The sequence below is a fragment of the Schistocerca nitens genome, chromosome 3, assembly GCF_023898315.1.
Source record: "Schistocerca nitens isolate TAMUIC-IGC-003100 chromosome 3, iqSchNite1.1, whole genome shotgun sequence".
NCBI lineage: Eukaryota > Metazoa > Arthropoda > Insecta > Orthoptera > Acrididae > Schistocerca > Schistocerca nitens.
This window is the reverse complement of record NC_064616.1, coordinates 634,591,164-634,604,674: the sequence shown is the minus strand read 5'-3', so window position 1 is coordinate 634,604,674 and position 13,511 is coordinate 634,591,164. Positions and strand designations below refer to the sequence as shown.

The following is a 13,511-nucleotide window of genomic DNA, read 5'->3' as shown; positions in this document are numbered from 1 at the left end:
CATTTTCAAAATATTTAGTTTTCTATTGGCACATCGACTACCGTCATCTGCAGAGCAGTACTGCTCATGCAAAACTGCGTGGTGTGACGTCATATTGGTTGGTAGAGGGGCTAAGCGTTTGTAAGCAGTTTGTTTTGTAGTTCATTTTGAATTGCAGAAACTTATTTAAAATTACTGAGTTCGGTTTTTGGTTTGTGATTTTTTAATATACTGTACTCAAATATTATAGTAACTAACCGGAGAGAATGACGTATAGGTTAAACTACGTACGAAACGGGCTGGAATTATGTGCCATTTTTTACTAATGACATTAAGAGGTTTTTGTGACAGTTTATACGCCGTGGCAATTCCATTGCTTATATCTTAGACGGTTATCATCAGCCTTGAACGTATATTCATTTATAATTATTTTTTTTATAGTTCTTTGTAAATTTCTTCATAACGTTCATTGAAGAAAATAAGACTCCGTTGAAATGTCACAGGCTGTTATGCCTACAAATCAGATGCGTGAGAGCCCACCAATGGAGCGGAATATACACGAAATGCTGAAGGATACGCCGGTGATGAATGATAGCAATACAGCTGTACACTCAGGAACAGCTCCCCCGACACCGCAGCGTATGGGCTTTATCCAACACCCGACATCATTACCTCTAAGTCAGACTGCAGGTAAATATCACCAGCTGTTGTTTGAACTTTATTGCCCCATTGTTAAGAATATTTTATTTGTTCCTTCGAGTATTAGTTACATCACGACACTCAATGTTTGTAAACATAAACATCGTGTTGTGTTAATTACAGATGACATTATCTATCTGTCAAAATCATCATAATGATTTCATGTTAGATACTTAATGTTACGTAATGATTTGCGAAACATCGTTAAATGTACATTCACGTGTGCTTTGTCTTAGGTGTCATAGTACTTACAAAACGAGATGTGTTGTCTCTCACCATTATAAACAAGAACATAAAGAGAATGAGATTCACACATTGCAGCACAGAGGAGTGGTTTGTTCCATGTTCATATTCCTTGGATCATGCAGCAGCACTATTTCTTGACCTATAGCTATTTCTTATCTACATACACAAGTCTTTAATGTATGTTTACATCAAACATGGAGACACACCTGTCTCAAAATCTGATACCGTATGTTGTCAGCCTGAATTTAGGTTTCAAAATGATCTCTCAATAGAACATGCTATTTTTAAATTCATGAAACAGATTTCACGAAATTTAAGTGGCAAAATATTGGCTGTATTTTCTTTGACCTGTCAAGAGCATTTGATTGTGCAGCTCACTGCATTTTCCCAGTATCTACAAATGTTATGGAATCTGAGATCGTGCTGGTAACTGGTTTTCATTCTATGTAACTAAAAAGTTACGGAGTGTCGCAGTTAAAACCCTTGATGGGTTTTCTTGGCAAAACATCATCAGAATGGGAATTCTCGGTATCAGTGTGCCACAGAAATTAATATTGAGTGTGCTCTTCTTGTTTTTATATATGAATTATATTTAATTATATATGCAAGTAGCAGAAATAGTTTCCTTTGCTGATGATGGAAGTATTGTAATAGAGTCTAATGGAGTAACTTCAACACTAAAATCTGAATAATTTCTCAGAAATTAATCACTAGTTTTCTGCCAATGGACTTTCACTGAATTTAGATAAAACACTATACATAGGGTTCATAGTATCGGAAATAATTCAAGAGGATAAATCCATAAATGAAACAAAATATTCTAAATTTTTGGAATTTTATATTGATAAGAAACTAAACCAGAAGTTGTCTGTGACAGATATCTTTAAACCTCTAACATCTACATTAAGGATAATATTTGGTATCTGCTCTGGAATGCAGTTTAAACATTTGTGCATACTGATGACAATCTCACAGTTCATTTACTCCTTTATGAAGTGTATCAATAGCCAATCACAGCTTGAACACAATGGCAACATTCATAAATATAATACTATAGGGAGATACCAAGTAGTGTGACACAGTCATGAGCACATTACACTAGGATTCAGGAGGACGATGGTTCAGATATTCAAATCTGTGTCCATCCAACCAGATTTAGGTTTTCCATGATCTCCTTAAATCACTCCAGGCAAATGCAAGGATAATCCCTTTAACAGGACACTGCAGATTTCCTTTCTTATCCTTGAAACAATCCGAGCTTATGCTCTGTCTATATTGACCTCAGTGTAGACGGGACGTTAAACCCCATCATCCTTCCTGGAGGGAGATTTACACCTTCCATCACTCACTCTTAGTGTGGCACAGTAGGGAGTGAGATATTCAACCATAAAAATCTTTGGATAAAGGGGAAAATCAAACAATGAAAAAGTTCTGGATGGAATTATAACAGTATTATGAGAAGGGTAGATTGCTGTTCACCATACAGAGGAGACGTTGAGTCGCAGACAGGCACAACAAAAAGACCGCTTTACATTTAAGCTTTTTGTCTAAAGGCTCCAGAGTAGAAACAAACACACACACACACACACACACACACACACACACACACACACACACACACACAACTGGGACACACATGACCACTGTCTCCGGCTGGAAACAATGGCCATTTGTGTGGCAGTTGTGTGTGTGTGTGTGTGTGTGTGTGTGTGTGTGTGTGTGTGTGTTTTAGTGTTTTAGAAGAAGGCCTTTTGGCCAAAAGCTTAAGTGCATAACATTATTTTTGTTATGCCTTTCTGCACCTCAATTTTTCCTCTGTTTGGTGTCTAGCTGTCTATAATTTTCATAGTATTGTTGTTATTCCATCCAGGACTGTCCATTGTTTGATTCTGCCTAATGGATTTTTTTTTTCCATCCCACAACCCAATACTGTTTTCCTTAATCAGTGTATCTCCTTTTCTGTTCTTCTTTCCTGTGTCTTTTCTGTTGCCTTCAAAACCACACACACTCTGACTTGCAAACCATGCTGTATCAACAATCTATTCTGCACACGACACGTGACTATGTGACTGTGCAGAATGTTCGTGCCGCAGCTCATAATCACATTCTTCCTGCCTATATAATTACTTCCATACCTTCAAATTAGTTATACTTCCTCACTCAGTGTCATGTATGAATGTGTGTTATTTTCTGTACCGACCGGTGCCACCTGAACTTAGAATGTTGACGTTACCTCCACCTCCCCCTTTCTCCCATTATTCCAGCATGCACATACTAATCTCATTTAATCAATGTGCACCTGCTGTCCACTCTCTTTTCACACATATCCACCCAACAACCTGCAGCACATTATTATTGTCTTTTTACTTATTTTTCTCTCTGATGTCATTGCATTTTTACATCCGTTTTAGGTAGTTTTCACTGTCGGCCATACTCCCTGATGTTTCATCTTTTTCCCCATACTTTATTCATCTTGTGCCTGTTGTGAATTTTACCGAAATATTTTTACTTCTTTTATGCGTTTTTTATCCTCCACCATGGATACTTGCTGCTGTCATATGTGCCAATGCAAACAAGTTTCCTATGCCTAATCAGAACCCTATCCCACATAGACTCCTCCCAACACACCCCAAAATGGTCTGTGTGACAAATGTCGTAAACAACATGGCAACAATAACATCATAATCATTACTGCTTTCTTTTCCAACTGTGCTAAACTAAAAATCAGTCTGTCACCACAACCAGGGTGTTTCTTTACGTTTATTGGCTTCACCAGCTAATAAACAGACTGTTAAAATATGCACCAAAATGTGACATCACAGCAGCCATTAATGTTATGTTACTGGTCAAAGGTGAGTACTAGTATCGTATATAAAATATTCCTCTTGACCCAAAGCTGTGACCACCTATCTGGTGACCTTAAGAATTAACTAGACCAAAAAATTACCCTTAGATAAAAACTGAAATCATATCTCAACAATAATACAAGAATTGGTCAGCATGTTGCCATATTTTTTGCTGATAATGTGTTCTAGAACTCTATATCTAACTCCTCCATCATAGCGAGAGGTCACAGTTATGTTCTACAGGACATACCAATAACTAACTATCTCTCTCTCCTTCCCTCCCTCTCTCTCTCTCTCTCTCTGTTCAAAAATTTTTATACATTCAGAATTTTCCATTCATTGTCAGAGTAGACAATTCATGAATAGTGCAACTCGTTATTATTTCTGTTTAAAGTTAACGCTATTTCCAAAAGATGGTTCTGGTTAACAACCAAACTTCAGGAGGCAGTAAATTAATAGCAAGGCTTTGATCAGGATGTCCAGTTGCTTAAAGAGCATTCTGCAAGAAATTATTTATATATGGTACTTCAGAATTATTGTATATTATTCTACTGCAGTGAAATGGTACCCTTGCTCCCTCAGTAACTGCCTTATGTCACTTTTTGTTAAGTTACAACACTTTTAAGAATATAACATTTTACAAAAGCTACACATTTTATGTCAAAGGGAAAACCACAACCTCTGTGCCAATAACAATTTTTATTTAGTCATCTGGTATCACCATTGTTTTCCTATGCAGCTGATTTAGATGTACAATGAATCAGTTCTTAAACCTTATCTAAGAAATTTAAGTTCACTATAGCTGAAATAAAGTACATTTGCGATTGACAGATTGCACTGGAAAAGTGCGTATTTGGGGGGGGGGGGGTTATTGTGATGACGAATGTATAGCTTGAACTACATGACATATCAGTGTACATGATAATCTTATTTTTGTGTTGAGATTTGTTGGCTTCGCCAACTCATCAGATTATCACATTTCAACGTAACCTAGAGCTTGGCCTAAGTGAAAGATCAGTCTGTCACCACAACCAGGTTTTTTGCTGTAGCATTTGTTAGCTTCACCAGCTTGCAACCAAATGGTCATATTCTGACCTAGCCTGGGCCTCAGGCTTCGCTTCCTGTCAGTCTGTCTGCACATCCCAGTTTTTGAAGTCACCAAAGAAATATCAAAATTCAATAAACAGTCTTAAAATTCACAACAGTCATATCATTAAAAGTTATTCTGGTGATGTCCATATCAAAAACAAATGTAATCAACTCTTTATCTTCTGCTGAAAGAAATAATTAAATCCAGTGATGCTCATTGGCCGCCAATGTCAATGAATTGCCATCATCCTCACACAGTGCAAGAACTGTCAACACCATAAGTTCACTTCGAAGCATGATTATTTTGTTAATTTTCCACAGTCATATTACAGAAAGTCAACTTTGTAATAGCTCCATGACTTGGGTGCCATCTTTAGTTCCTGTGACATGTGGAAGCTGTTTAGCTCCTAAGCTGATGATTTATTTGATAATGAGGATTAGATGGTTTGGTTTCATAAGTTGTAGAAGTTCACACTTTTCTTAAACAGGCCTGAGAATGAATTTCTTGTTAATCTGAAATCAATCACATAAGAAATAGATTTGTCAAACTCTGGCTACTAAAGAGAAACTATTATAGCACTTTCAATTAATGTTAGTAATAAAAACCAAATTACTGACTGAAATATTGATTATAGTGTAAGCTCCAAAACTTTGTTAATAGGTGTCCGTTGTATTTTCAGTGTTCATTGTCTATGCATTAAATACTATCTATGGACATTCATGTTTTGCTCTGTTCATGCACGAAAGCACTGACTTAGGCTTTTGTTGACCCTCCTCATATAGACTTTTGCGCAATTTTCTTCCTTATAAAAATGTTCATGTTCCGCAGTTAAATGGTGTAAATAAATACTGATCAATCAGAATATCCCTTCTCCCAAAGATGTTTGCCCACCAGGATATACTGGAGAGCCCCCAAGGAGTTTAGAAAAGTAGTAGAGAGGAGTTACTATGTTTTTAATTGAAGTCTGAAGCCTGGTCAGATGTGTGAACAAGTAGAACACTGCCTGAAGCAAGTAGAGATCAGGTCCTGGTCTGACACAGTTTTAACCTGTTTTCAATATCATATATAAAATCAAATTTTAACTGCTTTCTAATTTTTATGTACTTGTAAACTTGCCTATCATCTGTTGGGCATGAAGGTAGCTCAGTTAAACAATTGACATGTGCGACATATTATATACAGACATTGTATCAACATGATTTAAGGTACATATAAAATAAAATTAAAATTATATATGCTGCATTCTTGAAAGATTAGAACTATGTACTGAACTGTAACTGGAATCAGGATACATGCCAAAAGACAGACAGTACTATTGTTGTTGGAAGCTGGAATGGAAGCTGTGACCTTGACCATATGTTCAAATGACACTACCAAAATTGCATGGCCCAAGAAAATGCAGATGTCCATGGCTGAATATTAAATTACTGCAAAATTTTAGTGCAGTATAAATTCGACACAGCAAGTACATTACCAGAAGTAAAATGCTTCAGTCCAGTATGAATAATATTTGTTGACCATTAAGAAATGGACATTGACAGTTGGTTGAAAAAAGATCCTTTATTTATGTAAGTATGAATTTATGCAACAGACTGACCTGAAGCGAAGCCTGATGAAGCCCAGGCTAGGTCAGAATATGACTGTTTGGTTGAAAGCTGTTGAAGCTAACAAATGCTACAGCAAAAAACCTGGATTACTCAGAACTTTTCATTAAAAAATAGTGCTCTTTACAATATCTTAAAGTGCTTATATCTTGTTCTGTTATCTGTATAAGACATCAGTTTAGATACTCAGGTGGTTTCTGGATTGAAAATTGACATTGAGATCAGTTAAAGAATGAAAATTGGTAGATAGTTGTGATACCAGCATATTTGTCTTCTTTGTCCCATTATACACTCAAAAAACACTCCAAAGAAATTATCTGAATGGAATGGAAATCGGTAGATGTGATGTACAGGTATAGATAAATAAATGATTATAATTCCAAAAATTTTGAATGATTTGTTCAAGAGAAAGATCTTCAGAAATTGAGCAAGTCAGTAACGTGTTGGTCCACCTCTGGCCTTTATGTAAGCAGTTATTTGGCTTTGAAGTGATTGACAGAGTTGTTTAATGTCTTCCTGAGGAATATTGTGCCAAATTTTATTTATTTGGCATGTTAGACTGTCAAAATGATGAGCTGGTTGAAGGGCCCTGCCCATAATGTTCCAAGCGACCTCATTTGGGAAGAGAGTCAGCAAACTTGCTGGCTAAGGTAGGGTTTGACAAGCACAAAGACGAGCAGTAGAAATTCTCGCTGTGTGCGGGTTGGCATTATATTGCTGAACTGTAAGCCCAGAATTTCTGGCCATGAAGGGCAACAAAATGAGGCATAGAATATCATCTACTACCACTGTGCTGTAAGGGTGTAGCAGATGACAAACAAAGGGATCCTGCTATGAAAAGAAATGGCACCCCAGACTATCGCTCCTGGTTGTCAGGCCATATGGTAGGTGACAGTCAGTTCGGTATCTCACCACTGTCCTGACATGTCTTGGCTGGTCATTAGGGCTCAGTTCAAAGCAGAACTCATCAGTGAAGGCAATTCTACTCCAGTCAATGAGATTCGAGCCCAAAGATGCAGCTGGAGATGCCCTGGGTAGCTGTGGAATGCTAACCTGACTGTCGCCCACCACACGACCCTCCAGCTAGGAGTGATGGTCTAGGGTGCCATTTGTTTTCATAGCAGGACCCCTTTGCTCATCACCCATGGCACCCTTACAGCACAGCGATATATCGATGATATTCTACACCTCATTTTGTTGCCTTTCATGCCAAACCACCCTAGGCTTGCATTTCAGCAAGCTAATGCCTGCCCACACATGGCGATAGTTTCTACTGCTTGTCTTTGTGCTTACCAAACTCTACCATGGTGATCTAGGTTGCTGGATCGCTCTCCAGTTGAGAACATGTGAATCATTATGGGCATGGCCCATCAACCATCTTGGGATTTTGACAATCAAACACACCAGTTGCACAGCATTTGACACAATATTCCTCAGGGGGACATCCACAACCCTTATCAATCAGTGCTAAACCGAATAACTGCTTGCATATGACATACATCTACAGATTTCCATCCCATTGGGAGAATTCCTTCATGTTGCATCATTTATTAGTGTATGTAAGAGGTACATGGTGTGTGATGAGATGTTTCCATTTCTGTGCTTGTGAATTTTCTCATTCTCATTTTTAAATCACTTTGGATACATTCATTTCATGCCACTAGCCATTAGTTTTTCATTATATCAGTTTCTTACTTCATATCCCCATGTCATGTAAAAAAATTTGAACATGAAACACTCCAATCGGCAGACATCAGGTGCAACATGCTAAATCCTACTGCAAACACACAAAATGTTGTCTCCCTCTTCCCACCCCACCCAGAAAGCAAGACTATGAATGCAATCACAAAAACTCTTTGAAACAAAAGTTGTGATCAAAATCATATTGTAAAGTATGTTGAAGCATTGCATGAGAACTCTCATTTTGAAGGTGAGCGATAGATATTGTTACACCTCCCTACCGGAACAAAAATGTGTGTCTTGTAGAGTCGAGCTTACGGTTATTTATCTGTATGCATACATATACACTTCAGAATCTAAAACTGTATGATAATTAGAACACTGATGTTGACTTAAGATAATTGACTGACATCTTGTCTAGTTTAAACACTAAGTTATGTGCTGTTGGAAAGTCTGCTGGCTGGTTCACTCGTTGGCTTGTTGTGTAAATCTGAATTTATGTAACTTGGTCATCAAAGAACTAACATCAATGATGCAGTGAACCTTCTTAATCAGTCCTGTTAAACATTCGCGTATAATTGAAAGTGGATACCACAGCCAGTTTACTGCTGGCAGCCTGTTTTGATTGAATTCCTTGTGTATTACCTGTATGCTTAAATATTTGTTTCAGCCCCAGCATCAATGACATCACCGTCTATGAATTCAACGCAGAATGGCGATCCTCAAATCATAAAAGCCCAACAATCAAAAATTGAAAGTATAAAGAACTGGAGTATTTCAACATACAAATGTACAAAGCAGCTTATGTTTGAAAAATTGGGAAAAACTTCAAGAACTGTGGATAAAGGTGAGAATTTCAATAAATGTAAAGTCAGTTTGAATATTTTCAATAATAAAGTAACCTAATTCTTGTATCCCATAGTTGAGCTAAGCTTCTGGTCTGAGAGCCACTAAGCTGTGTGTAATGGAATAAAATAATAGTTATGATTAAACCTCAAATGTGTAATGCAGTTATCATGTAGATGGTTACAGTATCGTTGTACTACTCCATGGCTTTTATATGAAATATCAAGTACACGGAGATTGGTAGATTTAATTATTCCTTCAATTTCTTGACAATTTGATGCAGCTTTCCAAGTGGTTTACTCATTCATATACATGTTTTTTATTTCTGTTAACAGTGCCATTACCAATTTTGAATACTCTAAATCCACAAATACACATTGTTCATATGAAAAGTTGTTTTGTTTCTGAATTCATATTGGCATATGTGCTTCATAGTTTACTTGAGTGCTTTTCTAATGTGGGTTTAGCAACTTTTATATTTTCAGATTTGTTTTTAATCATCATCACTGCTCGAGCAGTTAGCAAAAAATATATACTTGAATGATATTACCCTTCCAATTAAGCAAATAATCAGTGTCTCACGTCTCTCGCTCCTAAGCACTGGTATTATCTGGCTCCTAATAATTAAGATGCTTCACAAGTATTATGTCGGTTATGATTTATGGTTAAATACTGGATGATGCTGAACTCTGATGACTGAATCTAACCTGAGAATTGTACATAAAATGAAGTTGTTATGTAGTTTGCAGTTATATTTAATAATCAACAGAGTGAGTCCTGTAAAATTGAATGGATTATTTTTCTGTTAGCTGTTTATTGCCTTTCATAATTTTGAAATTTTTTGGATAATATTGTGATTGAAAATGTTTGATGAAATAACTGAGAACTATATGGCATGAGAAAAGTTAATTTGTGTAAAATAACTTTTGTTTTATTGCTAGTATCCTCCTTTGACATAAGTCTTCAATAAAAATTAGTTAGAAAGAGTTTAGTGTTGTTTTTCACATGTGTAGTAGATATGGAACTAATTAATGATGTCAGTGTTTCATTGTTTCTAAGTTAATATGTTTGCATTTTGGTGCTGTAGTTTATGAGTAGTATCATAACGACCACTTCATAATTGTTTTCTGCATTTACTGGTGGTTCAGCTTTGTTGTAGGTATCTTTTCCTGGACAGTACATAGTGAAGTGGCACAGCTGTAAGACACTGGCCTCACATTCAGTGCTAACTGGGTTCAAATCTCTGCCAGGTCTTTCAGATTTACATTTAAGGCAAATTTCGAAAAGGACAGCCAATTTTCTTCTCCCTCTTGTCTACATTGAACTTTGGCACAATTTTAATAACTTGACTGTGGCATTAATCTCTGATGTTTCTTATTGATTTTTGACTTCATTTTGATAATGTTAAAGTTTGATTTCAAAAGAAATACTTTTATCGACATGTTTTGCCCTTTTGGGGCATTATCAGAAGATCTGCAAGGAAAAGAAAATAGTATTCATCAGGGTATGGTCCTGTCCTGCAGGGCTTTACTGGAAGTTTAAAACATTTACTAAAGACCGTACTTCAATATACAACAAAATTTGTTTTTGTCACATCTGTGGGGACCATCACTTCCCACATACTATGAGAAATTGATACAGCTACCTATACTTACTTCCAAACTTTACTTTTAAAAAAGGATGTTTAAATCTGGATTTAAGTAATAAACATTTATAAAAATTGGTTGTGCATGCTTCTTAAAGTACATGTCTAGTGCTAACTATTTGTAGTTAAAACAGGGTGCTATTCAGATGAACATTTTAAAAACTGATAGCACAGAGTCGTAGTAAGTTTGGTTTCTTGTAATCAGCTGGTCATTAAGGACTAACTCTTCATCTATATGCGAGTTCTTTACTATCTCAATATCCTTAAGGTGGTTTCTCTCTTTGCCTGTTGGAGCTTGGTGCAAGATTTGAAGATGATGTAACACAGGTAGTTGGTGCCCGCTTTTTTAAAATGTTCTGCAAATGCAGAACATTGCTTCACCTCCCCATTCATAGTAAGGAAACTAGATTTAAGCGTTCTACCTGTCAGCCCTTAGTAGTCCTTTGGGCATTTGTAATATCCCAGTTTATACATGCCTGTGGCAGCATATTTATTGCATTACAGCTGTTCATTGTGTATGTAGCGGTGTTGGATTTTATCCTGGGTTGTGAATGTTATTCTGCCATCATAATTTTTGAAGAGTTTCGTAAATTGATATGAGATGTTCCCCAGAAAAGGAAGAACAATGAACTTCATCTTTGGTGCTGTGGGGTTCACTACTACTTTCTTATTTATTATTGCTATTTGGTCTTTAAACAGCTTACCTACTAATTTAAGGTTATAGCCATTATTTTTAGCCACGTGATTCACATTACTTAGCTCGTGGTTGATAGCTGCTGGGCCTAGTGTATGTCACACAGACAGTTGATCATAGATTTGAAAAACTCAACTTATGTTGCTAGGGGAGGCATGCATCACCTGTGGTAGGTTTACGGTAAATGTAAAATACAATACGATTATCTGTAAGCTGGATTTCTAAATCCATGTAGTTGTGGTCCCTGCCTGGACTAATAATGTAGTGAGTGAAGTTCATTTTTGGGTGTAGAGCATTAAATTCATCTCTCAGTAGGGGAAAGCTTTCATTAGAGCCTTCATAAACAATTATTACATTGAAACTTCCTGGCAGATTAAAACACAGTTTTAATCTGCCTGGAAGTTTCATATCAGCACACAATCCGCTGCAGAGTGAAAATCTCATTCTGGAAATTATTACATTGTCAGCATAATGACAGTAGAACAGAATTTATTTACTAAGACCAGGGCCTTCACTAAAATATTTACATTCAGAAGGCAAGGCAACCGGTAAGACAACTACCCATCAATAATACATCCTCCAATTTATACATGTGATTATTAAAGGAGTAATCATTGTACGTCATTACTACCCTAAGCAGTGAAATCATCGGATTTGAGTTGACCATGATTAAAAAGATTTTTTTGTGTAACAGTTACCGTATCCTCTACATGAAGCCTCTTTATGTCGAACACTTTGGTGGTAACACCCTGTCTTTCAATTTCTGAACCAAATCATTTCTGTTGGAGATATAAAAATTGTGTTCATGAATGAACGTTTTATGTATTAATTGCAACAGAAATATGGAGGAAGATTTACCAGGATTGCATATCCCACTCACTATAGGATGTATAGAGGGGTCTTGCTTGTGTGTCTTAATTTGCACATGAAGAGCAGGTGCTTTCAGAGTCATTGCTTTCATTCTGCGTTGATTATCTGGGCTAATTATGTTACTGCAGCCTACAAGGCATGTTTTATGCTTCTTCACATAATTGTATGGTGGATCATACTATATTTGTTTGATGTTATTTGCTCCAAAAAACCTTATCGTCTTAGTAATAATTCTTATATATAATGACCACAGTATTACCGTTATCCGTTTGGACAGTCATCACTTCACCAGACTTAAGCTTTTTGTTGATAGAACTCATTATTGCATAGTCTTTATTCTTGGACTTAGTTTGGAAGGCTTTCTCTATCAGATTGCTAGCTTTAATGCTATTCTGAGTTTTTGAGTCTTCTTATAGACTGCACTGGCCAAGGCTATTTTTAAGTCAACTACTGACTCTGTGGCTACCCTGTCATTTAATTGTGGCTGAATATTGTGATTAATTCCATTGCTCAATAGTTCTTTCTGCTGCACATTAAATTTGATGTTTATCAAATTTACTTTGTGTTCAGCGAATGGAAATACTTCATTCTTGTTGCGTGTATGACTGTGGGTTGAATGGCAGTAAACTTTCCTAGCTTTCAAATTTTCTGGCAGTGTCCTTGTGTAATCAACTGACTACTTACCCAAATTGTAACATTTAGAACCCTCAGCATTTCATCTAACTCACTGTCATTAAATAGCTTTGCTATGCCCATATAGGCAACTAAAGCAAAAACTGTAAGCATATCGTTTTCTTTATAGAGGCATCTAATTTTGTTGTTGGTAAGTATTCTAGCACATTTTTGCATGGATCTGTTCAGATATTGGTTCATAGGTATTTGTGAATGTAAATAGGAATGTGATTCTTCAATTTCTCCAGGCGTATTTTAAGACTAAATAAATCTGTTTGTTAAATCTTATGCTCAAAACCCACAGTTTGATTGTAATCAGTTTACTAGTAACGTTATTGTAGGTAAACACTCTTAATTTGATTATGTGGCAGTGTACTCTAGTGTGTAATCCATGTTAATACATGTGGCAGCCGTTTCACCGACAAATTAGTGCAGCACTGCCTGTGCTAAATAGCAGATACATAAAGTACTATATGCACATTAATTAATTACTTTTTTTTTAAAAAAAAAGTAAAGTTTTCAAGTGAGTACAGGTAACTGTATCAATTTCTCGCAGTATGTTAGAAGTAATGGTAAGGAGGAGAATAATGCGCACCAGATAGGAGAACATTACCTAGTCAACTGACAAGTGAACAGCATG

General features: G+C 36.4%; 1 protein-coding gene across 5 annotated transcripts in view; it reads left to right on the top strand.

The window, feature by feature from the left end:
- The first annotated feature begins 62 nt into the window (after nucleotides 1-62).
- Nucleotides 63-13,511, top strand: part of LOC126248586 (arfaptin-2) — a 65,724-nt gene continuing 52,275 nt past the window's right edge. Inside the window, exons 1-3 of one of the 5 annotated variants that reach the window (XM_049949697.1) lie at nucleotides 63-120; nucleotides 483-669; nucleotides 8,815-8,991. In XM_049949697.1, the coding sequence (XP_049805654.1) occupies nucleotides 489-669; nucleotides 8,815-8,991 (358 nt within the window). In that variant the 5' untranslated portion in view covers nucleotides 63-120; nucleotides 483-488. Of the gene's footprint in view, nucleotides 670-8,814; nucleotides 8,992-13,511 lie in introns of all 5 variants that reach the window. The other 4 variants (XM_049949695.1, XM_049949698.1, XM_049949696.1 and 1 more) reach the window with 4 other exon arrangements.